Genomic DNA, 27228 nt, shown 5'->3' on the forward strand with positions numbered 1-27228 from the left:
ACACTTGGAAGCGCACAGTGGATTTGCCTTTAGTAAATAACCCCCTATATGTCATGATAGTGGTCTTTAATTGGGATGTTGCACAGAACAGCAATGTGCAGGAACCAGGAGAATATTGGTTTTCATTAGTGTGCTCACTCTATGCTGCTGAAACCTGACTTTTTGATGAGTTGCCATTACTGTATACTACTTTTCTTTGCACCTTTTTATTTAATGACGCAAAATGTTTCCAAATTAGATCTTCCTATGGTAACACATTATGTCAATCAAATATGTTTATTCTATTTTGCATATATATCTGAAGGCACATTTGAAAAATACTTTTTGGTATATAACACATTATATCAATAAATATATATACATGTAAACAATATAGACATTTGCATACAATGTACTTCTAAAATCGAATATATAAATATGAGGCTTTTGGCATAAAAACGGGTCTTCAAGGACATCTTCAGAAAAGCATTAAAGTCCATCTCCAGCTAAAAAAATGGTTTTAATCTTGGATAGTGTGGGGGAGGGAGGGGGAGTTTCACAAGGGTAGGAACGCAAGGACAGGAATACCTTCCTAACAAAGTGGGGGAAATCTCTCCAATGGGGACACGCTAATATAAACCTGATTAAAGCTCATTCACACCTGTGTATTTTTGCCGGATGTTTTTTTTCATTAACACCAGTAGACATGTATCCAAGTGCAAGTTGCAGTGCACTCAATATCGCACATCATATTGTGCATTAATGTGACTGAGGTGCGTGTTTATCTATTTTTTTATGTATTTCTATTTATTCCATTGAAAAATGCATCTGCTCTATAGAGGTCCATGGCAGTGTCAAACATGAGTTTTAATGCACTTACAACAGGTATTAACAAGGCTTGGCCAATAGCTGTTAACCCTATCCACTCCCAATTCTTAATGTTAAAAGAGTATTGAAAACAAGTCAACCCATAAAGAATAATCACATTGATGCCACCACCTAACGCTACAAAAGAACGCTCCTATGCCCATGCATAGATCGAAATGGACTGAAAATGTTTAGATTTCCTATCACTTCCTGTGTTAGTAAAAATGGTCACCAGGACCCAAAGAGAGGGGGCCACTTCTACCTTTTGAGGATACAACCCGCAATAAAAACTTGACAAACCTTCCCAACTTCATCCAAAACTGAAAGAGAAGTCTTGGCTATACATACGCTTTTAAGATTGATGACTATGGCTGCACCCCCATTGGAGAATAGCTCAGCCCTTGGCTGCCTAACCTATGGAAGTAGATGGGCTAAGAGTTGCCCTTCACTGAAAAGCCCCCACCTGCAAACCTTGTACGATGTAAATAAGGGAATATTTGTACACCAGGGTCTTTTTTTTTTTTTTTTCTTCAGATGAGAAACTTTTTTTCTTTTTATCTTAAATTAAATAATATCATTTTATTTGAAAGGTCACGGTCATTAAAATTAGGTGTAGCAGCCCATCAGTGCTGATCTAACAGGAGTTGTGCTGTATCAGTATTGATGGACTTTGTCATGCAATGCAGTGTAGGAGGGAAGTGAGGTATGTGAACTCTCATTTTTGCTGCATAGGGCGGTCACAATTGTGTGTCTATAATACAGTTTTGTATTTACGAAAAATATATTTAAAATGCAACTAGTAGAAGCACTGAGTTTATCCTAATATCCTGTACAGCAACACTCAGACAAGGAGAGGGGGGGCATCAGGAGGAGCCACTCCAGGTCTGATATAGTGCATATGTGCTGACAAGTGAGCAGAAGGAAGACTTCATCAGTATGCAGCTGCCCTACTGTCCAATCAGCAAGCTGTGGGTGTGTTGACCAAGCTATCCTGCTGAACTGAATCTCAGTGACCTACCTGGTAGGGATATGGATTATAAAACTTTCTGCACAGAACATAAGTCTTTTGGCAAGTAAAACTGTTCCTATTTATGTGTTTGAGCTGTGTATTCCGCTGCTTATCTGGAGTTCTGTTTAAATGTATATGCACATTATTCTCTGCACTTATCTCCTGAACTTGGGCAGCCTTCCCATGAATTCTGTGGGCAGTGAATGGGGGGTTCTGGAGATGGAAGCCATTAGGACACTTCTAGGTAGCTGAGGGATATTTGCTTTTATTCGCAGCCGGAAAGCCTCAGGTAGTTGGGATTTACACAGGATTCCCTTTGCTTTTCTGATTTGACCTTGGTAGAAGTTTGGGCACCTCTTTTGAATCTTGCTGTCAGTTTATTCAGTATACTGCTATTACTTTAATGCCCATCGCTGGAGAAAGGAAAAATGCTCCCCTGCAGTGGAGTAATGCCCTCATAGGCTGATGGCACAAAAAGCCATTTTACTTACCCCACCCTTCACTACCACAGCAACTCTCTTCTGGCAGTTAACTGTCTCCTTGTATTCTCATATCTAGTGCAGGGCCATAGGCGCTGCAATGTACTTGACATCAGAGGACCTGCTGAAGCATAGGGTAGAAGAAGCTGTGGGCACCGGTCTAGCAGCGTAGAAGGGGCCTGCAGGATAGGAGGATCAGACATGAATATGCTTTTTGTAGAACCTTAGACCTAAACGAGCATTTAACCCTTGCGTTGTAAGGGCAGCACCACTGTACTGAAGCATTTTTTCTCTATCTTCAGCTTTACGAATTCTACAATCATAGAGGCCTGTGTCTATGAGAATGTAAAACCCACTTGAAGCTGGTCATCTGTACCTGTTAGTGAATTCTAAATGATCTCGGAAGTATCTCAACCTGATGCCATCACCAACCCATAGACACACTCTAAGGCCTGTTTCACTCTGGCTTCAGCTTGGATAAGACTGAGGTGGACAGCAAGCTTTAAAAAAGCATTTGCAGAACTTTCAGCAAGCTTTGTTGAAGCTTTTAAAGTACCATTCAGCTCCAGTTTGTAAACATTAAAACACAGATACTAATGGGATTGCTGATTGCCACTTTAAACAAACTGCTAGCAAACTGACAAGGGCCCTAATTCTGGTAAAGCCAGTTATGCGAGTTAGGCACATCTACTATGCAGGTGAGACACTTCCTTTCCCGCTTCATCCATACAGCTCTCAGTGTCACTTCATTGCATCTTGGACAGTGAGTGAGCATCATCACCTTTGTCTTAGGAGCAGGAACCTGGCCCCAGAAGTAAGTTCAAAGCTGTAATGCAAACCTGGAAGTAGCAGACTGACTGTCCTACAGGCAGAGGTGTGCGTATATCACAATATAACAGCTGGCCAAGATGACTCCTTTGGCCGATTAAAATACACCATATGTATTTAGGTGTTTGCATCTAATTCCACTTCATGTTTTAGGTGGAATCAAGTTGGTATTGCTGTGTATGTCCCCGATGGGAAATATCCCATCACTTCCTTTCTTGCTGACCGGACAGACAGTACCCATTGCAACTACCATGGAAACCCCTTAAAATAGCTCCAGAGATTCTGCTCACTTCTTGTCCTTGTGACAATACAGGAAGTGAGGAGAAATCTCCACAGCTGGGAAACAGAATAAAAACCTAGCAGGGGGGGGGGGGTTACCTTTTCCCCTGCTCAATCTAGTTTCAGGTACAAATTTAGTAACAGAGGTAAAATTTTAGGATATAGAGTTTCTGTTGTGCTGCTTGAAGATCCTTCCAGGACCTAGGCTCACCTACTGCACATGTAGTTCCCCCCCCCGGATTCTGCAAGGATGTCACACATACAGGGAAGATGTAGAACCCGATACAGTCCTTGGATGTGGATGCACTGGAACTTGATAAAGACCTATCTGTATTTAAATGTATGTACTCTGTACGTTACTCCTGATCCTGTAGCTGAGAGCGGAGATGCCCTTTAAGACTGACATACATAAATAACAATTACTGAAGGTCCCAGTGTAGAGAAAATAAACAGCTGCACAGATTTCAATTGTGACACAAGGTTTGATTTAAAGACTTAGTACACCCAAAACGAATATTTCATGAAGTTTCATTTCTCTTGCTGGAGGAAGGTGACACTTTAAGGTTGATTCACTAAAGGCAAATAGACTGTGCACTTTGCAAGTGAAGTTGCACTTATTTTCCCCAGAGCTTAACGAAACTCTGCTGATTTTTCTCATCCAATCATTTTCAGTTTTTTTTTTTTTCTTGCACCTGATTGGGTATTCTTTACAAAGTAAAACTTCAACACGTTCACTAAGCTCTGGGGAAAATAAGTGCAGCTGTACTTGCAGCGTGCACAGTCTATTTTCCTTTAGTAAATTAACCCCTTTCTCTTTCTGCTATATTCTATGAAATATAAAATTGATATCTCAAAGTGCTCTAGTAAAAGAAGTAGCTGAGGGGCAATTCCACCTCCTGGCTTTTATCAAAAACATAATAAAAGTTTTTGGTGCACTAACCCCTTCGCTTTTTGTAAACACTGTAAAAAGTTAACTAAGTGTCTGCTAGTATTGCTGGGAGTCAGAGAACATGCACTGAGTGAACAGTCCTTGCAATGCTCCCCCTCTTTTTGCTTCTGTGCTTTCTCCAGGCCCTCTGAATGAGGACTGCCGCTTGGTTCTTGCGTTGGAAAAGTTGTTTTCTGGCTTTCTCTCTTTCTACTAACTGTAGTCTCGCCTCTAAGGGAATCAGCTCAATGTCTAGCTGCTGCCATTGAGCAAGGCTGAGACCTGCTCTTAAACTGTCCCTTGGAATTGCTGACATTCTGCCGGCATTAATATGGCTTGTTGGGGAGCAGTTTACGCCTTTCCTCTCTATATCTGCTTGTTTGCTATGTCTGGAACGTGAACTTGAGGTTCTTTGTCTAGTCTTTCTTGACCGTCTTTCTTCCTCACATGTAGTCTGTCTTCCAGAGGCATTTTGCTGTCCTGCTCTGGCTGAGCTACTTTTTCTTTCTGAATGCCGTCTACCAGAGATTTCTTTGTCCTTTGAAGAATTGTCTCCATTACTTGTCACCTGGATTACTATACCATCAGGTTCTTTGTTTATCCTGGGCGAGCGAGGCTCTGTAATACTGCAGGTAGCCATTATCTGGGTAACCATGTCCGTATCAGTTTTCTTTTTTCTATGTATTTTAGATCCTTTCAGTGGCTTTTCCACAATCAGTTCTTTACTGGTGACCTTTTCTGCAGTGTCATTTTCCATTGCACATTGTCTAGTGTTACATTCAGCTTTTAAAGACAACTGGGAGCCTTCTTTAATCTCCTTGGGAGATATTCTATGATAGTCTTTCTGGCTTTGGCACCTTTCCTCGTGGACTTGAGTGCTACAGTGTTCCTTTCTATGCCTGGAGCTTCTTTTACATTTGTTATTTTGACTTTCCTCATCATACTCCTTTACAGACAGTTCTGTTGGACAGGACATTGCATGCGATATCCTACTAGGTGTTCTGCTAGGATCACAGACTTCTCCTTGTCTTGGAGATGCATGGCCAGCCCTGCTTTGGCGCTCTTTCATCTTTGTCCTACTTGCACTTTCTAATCTTTTTTCCTCCGTAGTACTTTTCTGTTGTACTTCACTGTGACTATTCTGCTCCCTCTGGTCTGTGAATCTCTCATAAGTGTTGGTCTGTTTGTCCCCATCCTGCCCACCTTCGCTAGGTTGGTTAACTTTGATTTTCCTTTTGCTTACACCCTCTCGCTTTTTGGCAGCTGCATCTTTTCTCAGCTGCTCGTGCTTCATCAACAAGTTCTTCCTCTCTCTAAAAGCCCTTCGTACTTTGTGTCCCTTGTACACAGCCTGAATTTTGGAGGCTGCGATGTCTTGGATTGCAGCAATAGAGAGGGCACCATGTTCCAGCATAAACTGTATAACCTCCTGATGCCCACCAAGCAGTGCATAGTCCAGAGGTGTATACCGCTCTTCAGTGCTTTCCATTTGGTTAGGAAATGCATTATAGTGTAGTAGAAGTTTTACTGCATCCAGGTACCCGTTGTTGCATGACCAATGCAAAGCTGTGCGGCCATTTTTATCCTGGATATTTGGATCAGCTTTGTTCTCCATTAATACCTCCATGCATCCGATGTAGCCTCCATAGGCTGCACACTGCAAAGGCGTCCTGCCTTCGTAGTCCTGGGCATTGGGGTTGATGTTATTTTCTATAAGTATCTGACATACGTTGGCATTGCCTCCTAATGCGGCCCAGTGAAGGGGGGAACGACCATCTTTGTCTACAAGATGAACTTTTGCTCCTCCTTTAATTAATGTATAGATGACTTCTCTGTGCCCCATCTCACAAGCCCTGAAAAGTGGGGTGTGCTTCATTACATCTGCAGCATCCACTTGGGCACCATTTTGCAGTAATATTCGTATGGTGCTGATGTGACCAGAAAGGGATGCTGCGTGGAGTGCTGTACCGCCATATTTGTCCGTTCTGTTGATCTCTAACTCAGAGTCTAGCTCAAGCATGACTTTTATGGTTTCGTCGCTGCCTTTCCCTGCTGCCCACATAAATGCAGTCCTTCCCTCTAAGTCAGCCTCATCTTTTACAGAGGGGTGGGCCAGCAGAACCCGGACGGTATCCGGGCAGTTTCCCTGAGCAGCATAATGAAGGGGGGTTGCTCCCTGACTGTCTGAAGGGATGTTGGGAGAGCGATTTCTTTCCAGAAGAAGATTTGCGATGGGCGTGTGACCCAATAACGCTGCCCAGTGCAAAGGGGTACGGAACAGATTGTCGTACGGCGTTACGTTACAGCCCCGATAGGAAGTCAGAAGCCGTACCACTTCTTGGTTCCCATCTCCCACAGCCAGGTGCAGAGGCGTGCGTCCTTCGTAATCTTGCCAGTTCAGTAAAGACTCAGTTGGAGCCGCTTCCAGCAAACAGCGAACCGTGAGTGCGGCTTCCGGGTCTTTATGTCCAGCTGCCCAGTGCAGAGGGATTTTCCCTTCCAAGTCGGGAATGCCAATGTTGGAGCCGTGCCGCACCAGCAGCCTGACGTGCCGGGGACGATTGTAATAGGCGCTCCAGTGCAGTGCGGTTTGCTTCCTCTGATCTTGAGCGTCCACCTGCCCCGGTGGGGTGTGCTTTAGGAGCAGGGCCAGGCAATGTGTGTCCTTGTGACGGGTGGACAGGTGCAGTGCGGTGATGTCACGCAGATCGCGATGGGTACAATCTGCTCTGCGGGACAGGAGAAGCTTCAAGAGGCGGTGATTGCCCGTCTGGGCGGCCAGATGGAGAGCGGTACGCCCGCTTCTATCGGAGCGATTCACCTGGGCCCCACAGCGCAGCAAAGCCTCTGCACATGCTCGGCGATCACCCAGCACGCTGTACATCAGAGGGCTTCTCCCCAGTTGGTCCTCCTGGTCTATCAGATCTGAGTTGGAGCCAATCAGGCGCAGCAGACTGGCCTTGTCCCCTGTCACAGCTGCTGCATGGATAGGAGAAGCCAAGGAGGAGCCCTGGGGAGGGCCGTTCATCTTCCTACAAGCTGAATTCCCCAGCACCGCGGTCAGCTTCTACCACAAAGAGGTCTCTATGGCACAGGAGCACCGCTCATTGTTGTCTCTATGGTAACAGACATTCTAACCATCAGCATCCTAGATCTTCTCTATGGTATAGGCAGTTCTATCTCGCGCCTCTCAGTTCTTCTTTATAGTACTGTGCACTCTATACCGCTCCGCTCAGCTCTTCTCTATGATAGCGGACGTTCCATTCCGCACACTTAGTTGTCTTATATGGTACAGGTAATACCAGGCGCTCTATCCCGTGCCGCTCGGCTCTTCTCTATGGTATCAGACGCTCTAGCCTGCTCAGCTCTTCTCTATGGTATTAGACGCTCTATCCCGCGCCGCACAGCTCTTCTCTATGGTATTAGGCGCTCTATCCTGCGCAGCTAAGCACATCTTCATGGTATAGAGCGCTCTATCCCACACGGCTCAACTCTGTGGTATCTCCGGAGGGCGGGGTCGAGCGTAGACAGGAGTGACGCGGTGGGCGTGTCAGCAGAGTTGGATTCCGACCTAGGAAGTGTCATCCACGAGCAGCTGTCATGGCGGCCGGTTCTCTGCAGCCTTCCATGGCGCCCTATTTCCCGGGCTACCGGCCCTTCGACCCGGAGTCTCTGGGGCTGGGGGCCGGCTTCCGGCTCACCTCATTCTCAGACATGAAGGGGTGAGGCTGTAAAGTCCCGCAGGAGACGCTGCTCAGACTTCTGACGGGACTGGAGGAGGGGGAGCCGGAGGACGTCGGGGTTCCCAGGCTAGGTGAGACCGCACACCCTCTTCTCATGATTTCCTTCTAAAGGGCCTGGGCCCCTGAGGGCCACAGGAGCGTGCAGGCATTAAAGAGACCCTGTCCCCTTCTTCTCCCCCCCCCTCTCTCTGTCCCCTTCTTTCCCCTCTTCTTCTCCCCCCCCCTCTGTGTCCCCCTTCTTCTCTCTGTGTCCCCTTCTTCCCCCTCCCCCTCTCTGTGTCCCCTTCTACTCCCCCCCCCCCCTCTGTGTCCCCTTCTACTCCCCCCCCCCTCTCTGTGTCCCCTTCTACTTCCCCCCCCCCCTTCTCTCTGTGTCCCCTTCTACATCCCCCTCCCCCTGTCTGTGTCCCCTTCTACTTCCCCCCCCTCTCTGTGTCCCCTTCTTCTCTCCCCCCCCCCTCTCTGTGTCCCCTTCTTCTCCCCCCCTCTCTGTGTCCCCTTCTTCTCTCCCCCCCTCTCTGTGTCCCCTTCTTCTCTCTCCCCCCCTCTCTGTGTCCCCTTCTTCTCTCCCCCCCCCTCTCTGTGTCCCCTTCTTCTCTCTCCCCCCCCCCTCTGTGTCCCCTTCTTCTCTCCCCCCCCTCTCTGTGTCCCCTTCTTCTCTCCCCCCCCCCTCTCTGTGTCCCCTTCTTCTCTCCCCCCCCTCTCTGTGTCCCCTTCTTCTCTCTCCCCCCCCCCCTCTGTGTCCCCTTCTTCTTCCCCCCCCCCCCTGTGTCCCCTTCTTCTCCCCCCCCCCCTCTCTGTGTCCCCTTCTTCTCCCCCCCCCTCTCTGTGTCCCCTTCTTCTCCCCCCCCTCTCTGTGTCCCCTTCTTCTCCCCCCCCTCTCTGTGTCCCCTTCTTCTCCCCCCCCCTCTCTGTGTCCCCTTCTTCTCCCCCCCCCCTCTGTGTCCCCTTCTTCTCCCCCCCCCTCTCTGTGTCCCCTTCTTCTCCCCCCCCCCTCTCTGTGTCCCCTTCTTCTCCCCCCCCCCTCTCTGTGTCCCCTTCTTCTCCCCCCCCCCTCTCTGTGTCCCCTTCTTCTCCCCCCCCCCTCTCTGTGTCCCCTTCTTCTCCCCCCCCTCTCTGTGTCCCCTTCTTCTCCCCCCCCCCTCTCTGTGTCCCCTTCTTCTCCCCCCCCCTCTCTGTGTCCCCTTCTTCTCCCCCCCCCTCTCTGTGTCCCCTTCTTCTCCCCCCCCCTCTCTGTGTCCCCTTCTTCTCCCCCCCCTCTCTGTGTCCCCTTCTTCTCCCCCCCCTCTCTGTGTCCCCTTCTTCTCCCCCCCCTCTCTGTGTCCCCTTCTTCTCCCCCCCCTCTCTGTGTCCCCTTCTTCTCCCCCCCCCCTCTCTGTGTCCCCTTCTTCTCCCCCCCCTCTCTGTGTCCCCTTCTTCTTCCCTCCCCCTCTTCTTCCCTCCCCCTCTCTGTCCCCCCCCCCCTTCTGTGCCCCCCCCCTTCTTCTTCTTCCCTCCCCCTCTCTGTGTCCCCCCCCCTTCTTCTTCTTCCCTCCCCCTCTCTGTGTCCCCCCCCTTCTTCTTCTTCCCTCCCCCTCTCTGTGTCCCCCCCCTTCTTCTTCTTCCCTCCCCCTCTCTGTGTCCCCCCCCTTCTTCTTCTTCCCTCCCCCTCTCTGTGTCCCCCCCCTTCTTCTTCTTCCCTCCCCCTCTCTGTGTCCCCCCCCTTCTTCTTCTTCCCTCCCCCTCTCTGTGTCCCCCCCCTTCTTCTTCCTTCCCCTTCTCTCTGTCCCCTTCTTCTTCCTTCCCCTTCTCTCTGTCCCCTTCTTCTTCTCACCGCCCCCCTTCTCTCTGTCCCCTTCTTCTTCTCACCGCCCCCCTTCTCTCTGTCCCCTTCTTCTTCTCACCGCCCCCCTTCTCTCTGTCCCCTTCTTCTTCTCACCGCCCCCCTTCTCTCTGTCCCCTTCTTCTTCTCACCGCCCCCCTTCTCTCTGTCCCCTTCTTCTTCTCACCGCCCCCCTTCTCTCTGTCCCCTTCTTCTTCTCACCGCCCCCCTTCTCTCTGTCCCCTTCTTCTTCTCACCGCCCCCCTTCTCTCTGTCCCCTTCTTCTTCTCACCGCCCCCCTTCTCTCTGTCCCCTTCTTCTTCTCACCGCCCCCCTTCTCTCTGTCCCCTTCTTCTTCCCAAGGAAGTCCAAGGAATTGTCCATAGTCCTCAGACAGGATTGTATGGAGGCACAGATCTGGGGAAGGGTACAGAAACATTTCTGCAGCATTGAAGGTCCCATTGAGCACAGTGGCCTCCATCATCTGTAAAAGGAAGAAATTTGGAACCACCAGGACTCTTCCTAGAGCGGGATGCCCGGCCAAACTGAGCAATCAGAGAGAAGGGCCTTAGTCAGGGAGGTGACCAAGAACCCGATGGTCACTCTGACAAGAGCTCCAGCGTTTCTCTGTGGAGAGAGGAGATCCTTCCAGAAGACCAACTATTTCTGCAGCACTCCCTAATCAGGCCTGTATGATAAAGTGGCCAGACGGAAGCCACTCCTCGGTAAAAGGCACACGACAGCCCGTCTGGAGTTTGCCAAAAGGCACCTGAAGGACTCTCCGACCATGAGAAACAAAATTCTCTGGTCTGATGAAACAAAGATTGAACTGTTTGGCCTGAAATGCAAGCGTCATGTCTGGAGGAAACCAGGCACCGCTCATCACCTGACCAATACCATCCCTACAGTGAAGCATGGTGGTGGCAGCATCATGCTGTGGGGATGTTTTTTTAGTGGCAGGAACTGGGAGACTAGTCAGGATTGAGGGAAAGATGAATGCAGCAATGTACAGACACATCCTTGATGAAAACCTGCCCCAGAGCGCTCTGGACCTCCGACTGCGGTGAAGGTTCATCTTCAAACAGGACAACGACCCTAAGCACACAGGCAAGATAAAGGAGTGGCTACGGGACAACTCTGAATGTCTTTGAGTGGCCCAGACTTGAACCTGATTGAACATCTCGGGAAAGATCTGAAAATGGCTGTGCACCAACGCTCACCATCCAAACTGATGGAGCTTGAGAGGTCCTGGAAAGAAGAATAGGAGAAACTGCCCATAAATAGATGTGCCAAGCTTGTAGCATCATACTCAAAAAGACTTGAGGCTGTAATTGGTGCCAAAGGTGCTTCAACAAAGTATTGAGCAAAGGCTGTGAAAACTTATGTACATTGGATTTTTTTTTTTTTTTTAAATTTGCAAAGATTTCAAACACCCTTCTTTCACGTTATCATTATGGTGTATTGTTTGTAGAATTTTGAGGAACATAATGACTAATCCATTTTGGAATAAGGCTGTAACAAAACAAAGTGTCGAAAAAAGTGAAGCGCTGTGAATACTTTCCAGATGCACTGTATATACCACTATATATATATTCAGGTTGTACAATTTTCTTTAGATCCACTATGTAATATAAGAGCAGCCTATGCTATCCTATGTATAGGCTTATCCTTCTATGATTTTGGTAAATGTAGATGAGATTGTACAGGGATGTGACAATCAGATTGTAGTGTGTACAACCACCCTAATGGAGGGGGGGGGGTTGCTTTTATTCGTTGACCTAACTCTTGTGTAACTGTTCATTGCTGCTTGTGGTGTAATATGGGGTGGTGCTCATAAGGGGAAGGCTGTTCTGGGAAAAGTGTGTATGCTGCAGTATACTTCTGCTTCCACCCTTGCTAGTTCCCAAACTGAATACTGAAAGTATTAAAGACTTTTGATCAGCATGAAATCCACCCAACTAACATTTACAAAAGGAGCTGTCAACCTTTGCAGCCTCTACAATTCTACAGCAGGCATCACAGAATGGTGGACCGCGGTCCAAGTGCCAATGTCCTTTTAGGATTGCCGCAGTCCTGCCAATTAGCAGCCGTTCTGCTCAGCAGCCGTCACCACTGCTGTCATTATCAAAGAGCCAACAGCGGGAGGCAGGACAGCTATGGGTGGGGGGGCTGCCGAGTTAACAAGTAGGTGATTGGTCGCTGGAATGCAGGGCCTGCCCTCTGTCCAGACCTGATGTGCCTCCCGCCCTCTGTCCAGACCTGATGTGCCTCCCGCCCTCTGTCCAGACCTGATGTGCCTCCCGCCCTCTGTCCAGACCTGATGTGCCTCCCGCCCTCTGTCCAGACCTGATGTGCCTCCCGCCCTCTGTCCAGACCTGATGTGCCTCCCGCCCTCTGTCCAGACCTGATGTGCCTCCCGCCCTCTGTCCAGACCTGATGTGCCTCCCGCCCTCTGTCCAGACCTGATGTGCCTCCCGCCCTCTGTCCAGACCTGATGTGCCTCCCGCCCTCTGTCCAGACCTGATGTGCCTCCCGCCCTCTGTCCAGACCTGATGTGCCTCCCGCCCTCTGTCCAGACCTGATGTGCCTCCTGCCCTCTGTCCAGACCTGATGTGCCTCCTGCCCTCTGTCCTGTGTTGTGTAAGGTAGGACAGGAGGGGGCTTAGGACAGTAATGTAGAGGTGAATACATGTGAAGGGGAGGGACTGAGAACGAAATCTGTGTTTGCATGCACACGTCACAGGTAGGGCACCCTATTCATTTTAATGGGCTGCCCCACCCGCGACGACAGACACAGAAAAAAGCCCCAACTGCGCGCCCCCCCCCCTTTTTTTTTTTTTTTTTTTTTTTTTTTTTTTTTTTATATCTCGTCGCATCAAGCCGTATGGCCAAAATGATTTGCCTTGGGGGTGCCAATTAGGAATTATTGGCACCCCCGCACATGCTGAATTGCAGCACATCCCTCTGCTGGTTGGGAACGCATACAATTTTGCGCATATTCTCAGTCACAGATATGTGAACCTAAAAAGAACTAAAATCAAAATAAATGCAGCGCTAAATACAAAGTATCCCCTGAGGGGATATATAATGCATTCAATAAATAATATATAAAGTGAAATCTGCAAATGTGTTCTTATATAAATCAAACAATATAATAAACGTTAAAGTATGTTTTCCATTTAGTGCCCTTATAAAAATCAATTGATGGTGAAAACCTGCCCCTGCCCCAATATGAGGTATTCATCCAGTGATTCTATACCCACGTAGGAGGAACAGATTCGTTTCATTAAAGGTGGAAGATTGGGACATTGATCCCTGGGCTATTCAGCTCTATAATAGTGCCTTTTTTGAATTACCTGGTTTCATCTCATAGTGGCTCATATTTGGAGCACTCTTTGAGAGACCACGCGGGTACCACCCATTCACACAATACACTAATTATTTTCAATTCTCACTAATGATGAGGCATGCAGTGTCAGTATAAACTCACTGGTTCTTTATACGGATCTTTGACACTGAATTACTACACCAGAATGTATTTTGAACACTAAACTATCTGAACCCTTGGCCCCTGAAGAAGGTATTGGAATATCTGATACCGGAAATGTGTCGGGCATTTGGGCAATTACATTTGTATGCGATTTCACAATATACATTGGTTTGTTTTATGTAGCACATGTTGTGCATTTTTTCATATATGCAATCTTTTGTATTTGCATTTTAATCTATTATATTAAAGATTAATTTTATTTAACCTTGGAGTTGGTGGTCCATTTAAAGTCCCATTTAGGGGGCATCTACTTCTATTTTGATTGAAAGGGATGGGACCACCATACTCTAGATGAGATGGGAGCCTCCTTCTTGTTTTTCTCTCTCTCCCTGACAATGCCCTGCCAATACTCTGCAATGCCCTGCCGATACCCTGCCGATACCCTGCTAATATATTATTACGTGTGGGAGATTGCAGATATTACAGTGGGGGAGATTTTTCTTTTGTTGATCCGAAAATGATCCGAACCGTGACTCCTGATCCGAGGAACGATCCGAACCGTGAGTTTTTTTGATCCGTTGCACCCCTAATTGCTCCTCACATTCACATGTTCCCAGGCACTTACTGACCTGTATGGACGGTGTACTGAGCTATATGTGAGCTGCACTGTATTTCCTGATATGTAAACAAATAATGAATTCTGTATGCAGGCCAACTAATCGGCTGGCCGATTAATCAACTATGAAAATCCTTGACAACTATTTTCATAATCGATTAGTTGTTTCAGCCCTATTTAGCGCTGCACTTATTTTGATTTTTGTTTGATTATTTACATGTTTAGGAAGTGTGTTTAGTGCTGGCAGCTTTAATTAAATAGGCAGTAAACCCCAATGGGTTTTACTCCCCGCAAGGCCTGCAAATGAAAAGCATAATGGGCTAGTATGCATCGCATACTAGCCCATTATATGACACTTACCTGCAAACAAAGCCTGCGCTGTCCCCTGTGCGTCCCTCTCTGCCCCTCTTCCTTCCGGGGGCCGCGGACTCTGGCTCTGTGACTGTCCGGTCACATGACGTCACTCCCGTGCAATGTGCGCGGGAGCAGTCAGTCGCGGCACATGCTGGGGAAGAATCGGCATGGTGGTTTCTTCACAGCGCATGCGCCGATGATGACATCGGCGCACTACAAGTGAAATATCTCCTAAACGGCGCACGTTTAGGAGATATTTCCACTACCTATAGAAGCCCTATTCTAGGCTTACCTATAGGTAGAAGTCACTTAAAAGGGTTTACAACCACTTTAACATAGCAGCTCAAAAGATTTTATAAATTTACTAACCTAAAAGAAGAGGGCCGTGATGGGAAGTCATCGCACAAACGTGCGATTCAGACCTATGCTGGAAGAATATTTTACTTTAATACCTCTGATCTGTAACATAAAATAAGAGAGAACGCAGGGGGAGCGAATGCAGGGAGAGAACACAGGGGTGCTGAAAAGCCTTCAAAATAATGAGGCCCATGAACTTGGTGCAGGACCAGCACAGATATCCCACCATTGGAACTTCAAAAAGAGTTCTAAGCAAATGACTGCTAGTTTAAGGTGTAAAGTTGCTCCGTTATTGATGGCTTCCTCTGCTCTTTCTCCAGGGATCGGGATGGACTCGTGTGTAATACCTCTTAGACATCGGGGACTGTCCCTGGTTCAGACCACAGACTTCTTTTATCCATCGGTGGAAGACCCCTACATGCAGGTGACTGTGACAGAGTTTAGGAGCACTAGAAAGAAAATCATTGTGTAGTGTAATCCTCTTAATGGCTCCCTTGTGACCGGTGTGTATATTCCATGCATAATTGCTGAGTCACCATGACAGTTCTTGTGTCTGCCTGAGGGGGAGGGGTGGGAAATATGTGTCTGATGCATATTCTGCTGGTCGTTATGTCATAATCAGTTCTGTTAATGTTTAAGAGTAGAACTGCCAGTGTGAACTTTCTTTGTTGAATCTGCTGTGTCTTCAGTAAATGAGTAACTACCCTACTTATCAGTAGAAGGGTGGGGTTTTTATTGCTGGTAAAGAGCTATACTATTTTCTATAATATAAAACCCCTAACAACTGGAACATTTTGAAAAGGTGGAAAGATCTTTCCACTATCACATTGGTAGGGGGCTCCTTAATGCATTGTATATAGAAAGTATAATAACGGGGCAGAGTCTGATTGGGTTTCTGTTTAATGCTCGGTCCTGTGTAGGACTACTACAGATTTGTTTAGGATATAGTTTGCTCTACACAGCCCAGCTCAGTCCCTGTGCAGAAGGATCTAGGTGTGCTTTTCAGTACGCCTTTTCTCCTGTAGTGTATTCAGACAGGTCAAGCATGTTTGAGGTACCTTCATTTCTCTTCCTTTATTTTTTTGTTCTTTCTTCTGCTTCACCCTGAAAACTGGGCATGGACACCTCAATATCAATGCTCAAATAAAATAATACAGAGCGACTCTTGTACAGCGATTCATAAAAATCATCATCCAGCACAATATACAGTGCACCAATGCAAAATATATTCAAAATATTGACATAAACATTGTTGAAAAAAAAAAATATTGCCTCTTTTATGTTTAGGTTTTGTTTGCATTAGTGGCAGCCCTTACTGCCCCTCTAAAAAGCAGTCTGTGATAAATCACTTTTCAGAGGGTAGCTGGGAGGCAATATGTTGCCTCCTCGGCACCTGTTTTAACCATTTAAAAGCCTGCACCACCAATGCGTGCCTTGCACAAGGTTGCGGAGTAGTGGTGGCATGGCTTCATTAACTTGAATGGGTCACGTTAGACAGCGGCTCTGCCTGTTGAAAGCAACAGGGGATCATTTTTACCATGACCACGTTTGTTTGCTTCATGCGTATAACCCTCTGTTGCCACTGTGTTGGGTTAAGGGGGCTGTAAAACCATCCCACCCCGGCCACAAGTGTGAAAAAAGCCCTAAGTGTGCTTAAAATACAGATGATCACTGGTAGCCTCATTGGTGCAGCTTTCTTTGATGAAATGGGCACTAACATGATCAGATTTCTGGAGACTGTCCTGCTGGGAATCCTGTGTCCTTGGATGTCGCTTTGTAAGGTTCTTGCAACCACAACTCCCAGAAAAGATGCCCCTTTCAAAGGGGATTTCCAGCTATTTGTGTTGCACTTTCTATACACAGCAATTCTGTGAGTACATCATATCCAATGGGGGTTCTTTCCCCGCTTTTGGCCTTTTTTCTAAAAGACAGCTATCTAAGGATTTGTATACTTTATTACAGATGTACACATGCTTGCTCCTGAAGAGTGGATAACATTCCATGAAACGCGTCAAGCTTTTGTACCTGTCATGTTTAAACTGATCATGTGCTTTTATTTCTTATTAGAGTCCTGTATCCTGTGTAAATAATATATGAATTTTGTGCTCATGTTGGTATTTATTTATTTCTAAAACTAATGGGAAGTTAAGAGGTGTTATACCCACAATCCTTCCCTATGGAAATGCCATTCATGCTTATTATGTATATAGATTAAATATTGCGATAATATACTATGTATTTATTCAAATCTGACACATAAAAATGCCAATCATTATTCATATTGACTCCGTACCTCATTTAAAGTCCCACTCTGCTCCTTTTCTCTTTTAAAATAACAATATTGAACCCGATGAATAATGAACTAAATACTGTTTTACCCATTCTCAGGGACGCATTGCATGTGCGAATGTGCTGAGTGACCTGTATGCCATGGGAATCACAGAGTGTGACAACATGCTGATGTTACTTAGTGTCAGTCAGAAGATGACAGAGGAGGTAAGTGACACCTTGTAAACTGAGGGTTGATGTAGTTTAGACACTTATCAATTGATGTCTGAGAGACGGGCCAGACCTACAGGATATCAGGGTTTTGAAGTAACAATATTTATCAGCCAATACTCATCTCATAGATGTAGTGTTCTATTTTTATGGCTACCTTTGTACTTCCATCTTTTTGAATCTTAGAAAAAAAAAAAAAACACATTTTCCCACATGTGCACATATTTAATATAGATTCATACTTTAGTCTTTGCATTTCCCCTTATCCTTTGCTTTGAATTTAAAATCTAACCTGCTTATACACTGTGTGCACAATTTATTAGGCAAGTGAGTATTTGAACAAAGCATGATTTTTATGCATATTGTCTCCAAGCTGTATAAACTTGAATGCTTATTGGATTTCAGCATATCAGGGAAGTTTCTTTTCCTCAGGCAAAATGAGCCAAAAAAGTTCAGCTGACTCTGAAAAGTCAAATTGTAAAAAGTCTTTGAGAGGAATGCAACACTCTTGAAATTGCTAAGATATTGGGGCGTGATCACAGAATCCGTTTATTTTTTCCAAAAAAAGTGCGCTTGTGAGACTGCTGCGCAAATACGGTGTGAAAAAAAGGATTGCAACGGCCGCTATTTTATTCTCTAGGGTGTTAGGGAAAAAAAATGTATAATGTTTGGGGGTTCTAAGTAATTTTCTAGCCCAAAAAAATGTTTTTATATTGTAAACAACAAATCTCAGAGGCTCGGTCCTTAGGTGGTTAAGCAGTGGTACAGGAAAAAGTCTACATCTTTCAAGAAGACCATGATATTTATGCAGGACAATTCTTCATCGCGTTCATCGAAGTACTCCACTGCGTGGTTAGCTGGTAAAGGCCTTAAAGATGAAAGAATAAAATGGCCCCCTTCCTCACCTGACCTAAACCCTATTGTGAACTTGTGGGCTCTTCTTAAATGGGAGCTTTACAGTGAATGAAAACGGTACGCCTCTCTGAACGGTGTCTGGGAGGCTGTGGTTGCTGCTGCACAAAAAGTTGATCGTCAACAGATCAAGAAACTGACTCCATGAATGGAAGGCTTATGACTTATTGAAGAGAAGGGTGGTTAAATTGGTCATTTTTTTTTTTTTTTTGTAATGTTTGTAATTTTAGAGTTTGTTTGTTTTCATCTTTTAAAGTGAGAATAATTAATAAACAAGTGTGATGGGAAAATGTTAAGTTTTCATTTAGTTGCATAATAATTCTGCACACTAATAGTTGCCCAATAATTGTGGACAGGTAGATTTTCTCCTAAGAAAGCCAAAACGCTCACTTCTACTTTAAGTATTCAGGTTTGAGGTTTATTAACATTTTGGATTGAACAAGAGCACTGTAGTTCAATAATGAAATGAATCCTCAAAAAAAAAAAACTATCCTAATTTGTGCACACAGTGTATAACAAAGTTCAGAAAAGGCACCTTTGCCCTCCCTCAACCAAGGAGCCTTCTGTATATTATCCCTGACTTGAGCTTCAGTTCAAAGGTCGGACTCCGTACCTACACTTCTAATAATAGCAATTCACAAGAAGCCTTGTATAGTCCCATGTGAGCAGCCTATGCTAACCCCCTTAATTATCTCCTAGTGTGCCCCCACATACCTAAAGTTGCCAGAAAGTTTATGAATGCTGCAGGCAGGGTAGTCTACACTTAGAATGTATTTCTGTAAACTTTGGGATACCAGAGTTGCATGCTTTGTAGACGTGTCAAGGTACAGATTCCACACTTGTCCTAATAGAGACCTTGTCACCAACTAAAACATTGCAGGTAACAGCACAGAAAAATCAAGTATTTTTATTGCCACACTGAGAGGTACTAGTGCTGAAATAGAAGCCTGATTTTTCCATTGTTACGAGTAGTAAATGCTGAAGTGTAAGCCTAAAGATGTTATGACCTCATATGTTATGTAATGTCATATCTTTTTTGTCTTGAAATACACCCTCCCTTTACTGAATGGTAGATATAAGTAGCATGCGTTGTTTGTTCCTCCCAGGAGAGAGAGAAGGTCACACCCCTCATGATTAAAGGCTTTAAAGATGCGGCTGAAGAAGGAGGTACATCTGTAACTGGCGGCCAGACTGTGGTTAATCCCTGGATTATCATTGGTGGAGTGGCTACAGTGGTCTGCCAGTCGAATGAATTCATCATGTAAGCTCCATTTTCTTATGTTCTATTTACATTTAACATTATCTTCACCTTAATGACTCGTGTTACTTTTATTCCATAAAATGATTAGTCTGTCCATGACTGATATTTCAGGTATAGGTTCATGTTGGTGGGTTGAACAATCCACTGGTAGGTTAGTCTGGGGCTTCCCTGTAATCAGTTACTCCACAGTGAATACAGAGAAGTCTCGCTTGTCCTGCCTTATTCTGCATGAAGTTGGATGGGGAAAAAAATAAAAATTTAGGCCACAACATCCAGGCAAACCCAGGAGGCCCAATACAAAGTTTTTGTTGCAATTCCAAAAAGTGATTGGCGTGTTTTTATATTTATGAGATGAGCTAAAATCTGAATTTTAGCTGTGCACAGAAGTCAGCAACCACATTAGAGTGCCACAGTCCCACAGGGAGAATTCTGTGAAACATCAGGAGGAGATCAGTCTTGTGTGTCCCGAGGCATCTTTCTGCTCTGCAAGATTTTTTTAGCCTGGCATATGGATAAGCAGAGAACTTTTTGTTGGTAGCCCATTGCAGGGTAAAACAGTAAAAGTTGCCCTATACTAGTTCTAGGCTCATGGATAAGGCCCCACCATCACTACCCCAGAAATAGTTTGGCCTATAAATAAGAGAATTAGTGCTTTTATCAGAGATTGACTACACAGGTGTTTTACTTTTATAAGCTAAGCCCAATGCTTATTTGAACCTGTTCTTTGCCCATGCAAGTTAGATCAAGAGCTGCCCTTTTAATCCCCCCTCCAGCAGAACAAACCCTCCTTTCCTTTACTCCCCTTTCTGTTCAGTTCAGCTGCCTGTGTGTGGCAGGAGTCACTGAGGTTACAGGTGAGTTATGGACTCTCCACATGTGACAGTACTGGTACGTGGTACTTCGTAACCACGTTTCAGGTAGTCTCCTCACTCTGGCTAAATGGATTGCTGGGGAACAAAGGAAGTGTATGTATGGGCAGAGTACAGTGTTACAAAGCCACAATTTTCTTTGTTTTGGGTAGAGTAGGGTAGGTCAAAACCCGTCGGTTTAGCTTTTGCTACCTCTCTGCATCTCAGAGTAAGTGAATAAACCCCCCCCCCCCCCGATTTTTTTTTTTTTAATTTTTTTTTTTTTTTTAATCTACCTCCTCTCTGAGATGCAATAGGACATGAGAGAAAATCTCTCCAAAGTGAAAATAATTTTTCGTTTTTACCAGATTAGATGTCCGAATTGGAAAAGTTCTGAGTTTGCATTTCCCAGTGAAATAAATCACCAAAACAGAGTTTGGTCCCAATTAATACAAATGGCATTAACCACTTCAATACCGGGCCTTCTCTCCTTCATGTAAAAATCATCATTTTTTTGCTAGAAAATTACTCAGAACCCCCAAACATTATACTTTTTTTTTTTTTTTTTAGCAGACACCCTAGGGAATAAAATGGCGGTCATTGCAACTTTTTAACTCACACGGTATTTGCGCAATCATTTTTCAAACGCCTTTTTTTTGGAGAAAAAATGATTTCATGAATTATAATAATAACAAAACAGTAGTTAGCCCAATTTTTTGTATAATGTGAAAGATGATGTTATGCCGAGTAAATAGATACCAAACATGTCACGCTTTAAAATTGAACACAATCATGGAATAGCGCCAAACTTCATTACTTAAAAATCTCCATAGGGGATGCTTTAAAATTTTTTACAGGTTACATGCTTAGAGTTAGAGGAGGTCTAGTGCTAGAATTGTTGCACATGCTCTAACGCACGCGGCAATACTTCATGTGTGGTTTGAGCGGTGTTTACATATGTGGGTAGGACTTGCGTGTGCGTTCACTTCAGAGCGCGAGCTACCGGGGACAGGGGCGTTTTTAATTTTTCTTAATTTTTTTTTTACACTTTTTTTTGACTTTTTTTTTTTTTTGATCACTTTTATTCCTATTACAAGGAATGTAAACATCCCTTGTAATAGGAATCTATGTGACCGGTCCTCTTTATGGAGAGCTGTGGGGTCAATAAGATCCCACATCTCTCCTCCAGGCTGGAAAGCATGAGGAAAAAAAAAATTCACCGATCTCATGCTGACATCGCGGCTTAGTTTTTTTCCGGGTACGTCACGCCCGGGCCTCTGATGGTCATAGAGATGACTGGTGACCATCTGATCACCGGAAATCTCTATCGTCCTCATCCGGCGCCGGACGATTCTTTCTCCGGGCCCCCCATGGCACGTGAGAGCCCGGAGAAGCACCGGATGAGGGAGGGGGGGAGACACTCCCATCGCCTATAAGAATGATCAAGCGGTGGAACTGCCGATATGATCGTTCTTATTGTGCACAGAATCGCCGGCTGCAATGATATCTGAATGATGCATCTAGCTGCAGGTATCATTCAGATATTCCCACCCCCAAAAGTCAAGGATGTAATTTTACTATGGCCGGGTATTGAAGTGGTTAAAGACCTGTCTGGGGTGCTGGTCCTAAAAATAAATTACATTTTTATATTCAAGAAAGAATTGTTGATTCCCTATGACAGATCTTAGCAGTTGTTTTTGCCTAGATGCATGTGTTCTATAGACTAGTAGCCATGATGGCCTTAGCTTAGCCAATGTAACTTGTTGTTCCCCAGGCCACACAACGCAGTTCCTGGGGATGTCCTCGTGCTGACGAAACCTCTAGGCACACAGGTGGCTGTGAATGCACATCAGTGGTTGGATAATGTAAGTGGTAAAAGAAAGATATAATAACAGACCAATTCTGTAATGATCCATAGTTACTTCCCTTTTATTTTTTTCTGTCATTAGCCTGAGCGCTGGAATAAGATCCGTCTAGTGGTAACCAGAGAAGATGTTGAGCTGGGATATCAGGAAGCCATGTTTAATATGGCTACCCTTAACCGTACAGGTATACCTCTGTCCCCTTCATTTGCACTTTGTCAGATTCATAGGAGGACCAAAGCTGAGCTTTCTGTCCGTGAGACCCTCCCAAGCTCAATTTACTTAGTCTAGTTACACATAGAGATCTGCAATAATTAAAGCAGAACTTCACCCAAAAGGGAAAGTTCTGCTTCAAGTCGGTCCCCTCCCTTGTCTAGGCAATCTGAGCAAAAGTTCAACCCCCCTCTTTTCACCCACAGCTTTGATTCTGGGACACATCACAGGTCCCAAAAAGCTAAGAGACCATTCACAAAGCGTAACCCAATCACAGCTGAGCATATGTAAACAAATGCCGGTTATTGGCATTTCCTTTTCTCAGCGCTATCAGTGTCTGAGAAAAGGAAAGGCGATTTAAATGGATTTCCAGTTACAGGGGACATTTACACTGATTATCAGTGCAGCCTCATTAGCGCACATCAGTGAAGAAGAAAAATTACTTATTTGCAAAATTGTATAACCGAAACAAAGAAAAAAAGTTTTTGGGGGTTTTTTTGTCAATTTTTGTTTAAGCAAAAAATAAAAAACCCAGTGGTGATTAAATACCACCAAAAGAAAGCTCTGTCTCAAAAAAATGATAAAAATTTTATATGGGTACAGTGTTGCATGACTGCACAATTGTCAAAGTGCGACAGTTTAAATTGGCCTGGGCAGGAAGGGGGGTGAAAGTGCCCAGTATTGTGGTTAATGCTTAACCCTTTTTGGGGGGGGGGGAGACATTTTTAGATTAAAAAGGAATGTAAAGATGTATACCAAGAAACCCAAGATCACTGTCAGCCACAGCAAATTATCTGAATTCAGGATTAAGAATTTATCTATTCTAATTCCTTGTTCATATGGTCTTTCAGCGGCAGCTTTGATGCACACGTTTAATGCCCATGCTGCCACCGATATCACTGGATTTGGGATCTTGGGCCATGCGCAGAACCTAGCACAACAACAGCAGAGCGAGGTCAGCTTTGTTATCCACAATTTGCCCATTATAGCCAAAATGACTGCCATCACAAAAGCCTGTGGAAACCGATTTAGTTTACTACAAGGAACATCAGCGGAGACATCTGGTGAGTGAATGTTTCCAAAGATTGATGATTTCAGAAATGCAAAACTGTGGCCTTGTATAAAGGTGGCGGACTCAACCACTGGAGGGGAAATCTTGCCATTGGAGTCTCTGGGAGATGAACCACAAGGAAGAAAATTGTGCAGTGACTCTGTCTTATATCTTATCAGCCACACAGGAAATGCATTTTTTTTTAAATTAGGTTGGCCAACTGCTAGACCTTTTTATTTTGGTAAGGAGCAGGAAAACGCAATCATTGAATAGTTGTGTAAAGCCGGATCAAAGCCTGCATGTGTAATGCTACATTTCTCTGCTTGGTAAAAAAATTCACATACTGCTTGCTGGCAGAAGGATCATGTGCAGTCAGCCCATCCCAGCAGCTGTTACTGTAATGGAGCCACTGTGATGGCACTGCAGGAAATTGATCTCTGTAAAGAACCCATATTAGTTAAAACATTCTTTTTGCTTTATGCAGAGTTGGTGAGAGGCTTTAGATCTTTGCCATGGAGATGAGTTTTACTTGGCCATACAGCCCCAGGCTTAAGGTGACTGTTGCTGTTAGCTACAGCTAGTTTATAGTGTAGACAATGCTGTCTGGCAGGGGTGTCTGCGTCAGACTACAGCTCCTTAGGCTAGGCAAGTGTAAAAACATTTTTGTACTTGGCATGAACTTTTTTCTCCATGGGGTTAAAGTGTAACTAAAGGAAAAACTTTATTCATTTTGTATAGGGTTGAGAAAGATTAGAACACCTATCAGGTTTTTTTTTTTTTTTTTTTTGCTAGCTGTGTTCCAGTTAGGGAGATTTCCCTCTTTATTTGTCCTGTTTACCATTATCATCAAAAGTAAATGAAAATTCCAAATTTTGACTTGACACCAGAACAGTAATAGAGAGGAAATCTTCCAATTGGGACACTAGTTCTGGTGGGATTTCCTCTCACTTCCTGTCTTGGTCATGGAACAAGAAGTGAAAGGAAACCTCCCAAATGGGACACAGATGGCAAAATCCTCCATAGTTCTATCCAGAAAACAAGTTCTGCCTTTAGTTTATATTACATTAATTCTGACGCAAGGTGGTTCTACTGCTACCTACAAAACATTGGACACTAGAAAACAGTCAAATAAAACCCCCCCTCCCATCATGCTGTTTTGTGGAAAAGCAGGAGTGGATCATAAAGATGGAGGGGAGTGTGACCCTGTTTTTTGGTAAGTACAAAAATCTGTTTCCTTTGTTTGGGAGGATACATAGTGAAAGTGTGTAAGGATACAGGGGAAGTTATATGGCCATCTGTGACCTAGTCATAGTAAGGCAGCAGGCTGGTCTCTGAAGAGAGGTGTGGCAGTAGTGGTGCAGACTTTGGATGGAGAATGGGAAAGGCTATGAATGCATGTGCGCAGTGTTAGGCGTAGCTACAGTGCATGCGCAATACAGGTGACAAACAGGGAGCCATGCAGGCTCAGTAAGGCAGGTGCCTAATTCACAAACAGCGCAACATAGGCCTCCTGCCTAGCTGGAAAACAGTGTGTCGCTAAAGCTCTGTGCATTAACCTTTTTTTGTGGACTTTATTAGTCTCATATTCACACACATATATACGGATTAACTTTCACTGATTTATCTGAATTTATTATTGTTTAGCGGAACATTTTGGCATACACTGAGCTTCAAAAGGGAAAAGTCCCGCAACTTACTGTAGCTTCTAAAGCTGGAGAGTGCCAGGGCAGAATCTAGGGAACATGCCCCCATTCAAGCAGTCTTCATCACCTCTGGTGAGCATATTACTGAAGTAGTCCACAGAGGCAAGTATACCACAACCCTGGACCTGTAAGGTGCTCTGCGGCTGACTCACAGTACATTGGGAGGCTGGAGAGTGTCCAAAGCAGAACACAGTGCCCTAGGATCACATTACAGGCTGGCCTTGTATCTTCAGCATGGTGGAGTCTGAGTGTACAGTCTGCAAGACTATGCTGAGGATCAGCTGATCTGAAAAAGTGAAAGAAATTGGCTCTCTGGCACTGTAGTAAGCATTGAAGCTCGACTTGAAGGAAAAAAAAAAAAGGGATCTTGATTAAAGTATACTATAAAAGGAAAGGGGTTTGCTAGGCTGAGAAGATCTGCATTCAACTAAGACACTAGCATAAAACTGAAATGTGTCCATTCTCCTGTAGGCAGCAGTATAAGCCTCTTGTCTCAAAATACACCCTGTGTCCCCTCGTTAACAAGAAAGTGAAAACCATTTTATGCATGTATTTTAATTTAAATTTTTCTGTCTCATAGGTGGCTTGCTCATTTGCCTTCCCCGAGAGCAGGCTGCTCGCTTCTGTGCAGAGATCAAATCACCAAAGTATGGAGAGGGACACCAAGCATGGATCATTGGCATAGTGGAAAAAGGAAACCGGTCAGCCCGAATTATTGAGAAACCACGAATCATTGAGGTGATCCCGAGAGGGGCCGGGAGTAGTGATAGCAGCACTACACAGAGCCTTGATGGACAATGTTAAATAAGCATGGTGCCTGTGATTGCTATAAAACTATAGCTTGACATTTTAATCGCTGTGGCAATGAGAAATCATGATGGGGGCGAAACAAACCTGGATCAGAAACTTGATTTTTTTGTAATTTTTTTTTTTTTTCTTCATAATGGAAACATTTCCAAAAGCCCAAAGACAATCTTTTTTTTTTTTTTTTTTTTTTTAAACCTTCACTCCTCAGCCCAGGCCTGAGCAGCTGGGTTTGTGTGATGTGAAGGATGGACAAAGCCCTGAGGACCCCTCATCTATATATGATGCCTGTTTCTGTTAAAACCCTTGAAGGGTTAGAAAAGGTTGAGAAACCCAGAAGAGGGGAAGACGGCTAAAAACATTGGCTTGGGCCTTCACAATGTTTTCAATAAACTTCATGTCAAACCAAATAAACCTCTTGTTCTTGATTCATACATTGGCTATACTTGCATTTCTTTTGTTTACAGAAACAGTTGTGTTTTCAGCTATTGTAACATTGATTGAAGGTCATTTGATGTGACATTCCCAAGTAGTACATATCTGCATCTGTTTAAAGTTGTAGTAAACTCCTGAAAGTGTTTTTTTTTATCTACAGGTACGCTTATAATAACTTACCTGTAGGTAAAATTAATATCTCCTAAAATGTGCACCATTTAGGAGATCTTCCAGTGAGCAGCAGCCAGTGACATCACCATGCATGCGCTCTGAAGACACGGCATATCCGAGCTTAGAGCTGCACGATTAGTCGTATATAGAATCTCCAGCCTGGACTGGAGGAGAAGCTGTCGGAACCAGTGTGGAATGCAAATGGGGCTGATATCAGGACTGACATCAGTCAGCAGAGAGCATAGTGCCCGGCCTGGACTGTGCAAGCGCAATCAACACGCTGCTCGCTCCCAATGCTCAGGGCTGGTTATTTATTTAATACAGCAAGGGGTGGATGCTTTTCTCAAAGGGACGGATGTATGGTTATACATTGAACACAATCAACACAATGCTCGGGGCTGGTTATTATAATGGGCAGATGCTTTTCTCAAAGGGGCCAATCCGCCCCTTTGAGAAAAGCATCCACCCATTATAATAACCAGCCAAAAATGGTACAGTTGGCAAGCCTACTAAATGGCTGCTGAGGTAAGATCAATAAAAAAAAAAAAAAAAAAAAAAAAAAAGGTTAAAAAAGAGCTAGGCAGCTTAAGTACCTTGTGAATGATATAGGGGGTGGAGGGAGATGCCACAGCCCACAACAGGATACCAGCCAGCTGACACACCCAGAAGTGTAATACTGATGTTGGTCAACATAGTTCTTCAAGATCACAAAGATCTGGGGCACGGGTAGCAGGATAGG

The 27228-nt window shown here is 44.8% G+C and overlaps 2 protein-coding genes across 2 annotated transcripts; one reads left to right on the forward strand and one right to left on the reverse strand.

The window, feature by feature from the left end:
• Positions 1–3903: 3903 nt before the first annotated feature.
• INVS (inversin) lies at positions 3904–7753 on the reverse strand. The gene has a single exon (XM_073600389.1). It carries the CDS (start codon positions 7395–7397, stop codon positions 4443–4445), a length of 2955 nt encoding a protein of 984 aa, XP_073456490.1. The 5' UTR covers positions 7398–7753; the 3' UTR covers positions 3904–4442.
• Positions 7754–7899: 146 nt separating this feature from the next.
• LOC141108621 (selenide, water dikinase 2-like) lies at positions 7900–26317 on the forward strand. Its single transcript, XM_073600397.1, has 8 exons — positions 7900–8183; positions 15051–15154; positions 17119–17226; positions 19248–19402; positions 22025–22115; positions 22200–22299; positions 23177–23389; positions 25660–26317. The coding sequence occupies exons 1-8, from the start codon at positions 7970–7972 to the stop codon at positions 25881–25883; spliced, it is 1209 nt and encodes a 402-aa protein (XP_073456498.1). The 5' UTR covers positions 7900–7969; the 3' UTR covers positions 25884–26317.
• The last annotated feature ends 911 nt before the right edge of the window (positions 26318–27228 follow it).

The sequence above is a fragment of the Aquarana catesbeiana genome, linkage group LG09 (genome assembly GCF_042186555.1).
Source record: "Aquarana catesbeiana isolate 2022-GZ linkage group LG09, ASM4218655v1, whole genome shotgun sequence".
Taxonomy (NCBI): Eukaryota; Metazoa; Chordata; class Amphibia; order Anura; family Ranidae; genus Aquarana; species Aquarana catesbeiana.

What these genes read in the sequence shown, in the direction of transcription:
- INVS (XM_073600389.1), bottom strand. Translation starts at nt 7,397, where the DNA reads ATGAACGGCCCTCCCCAGGGCTCCTCCTTGGCTTCTCCTATCCATGCA.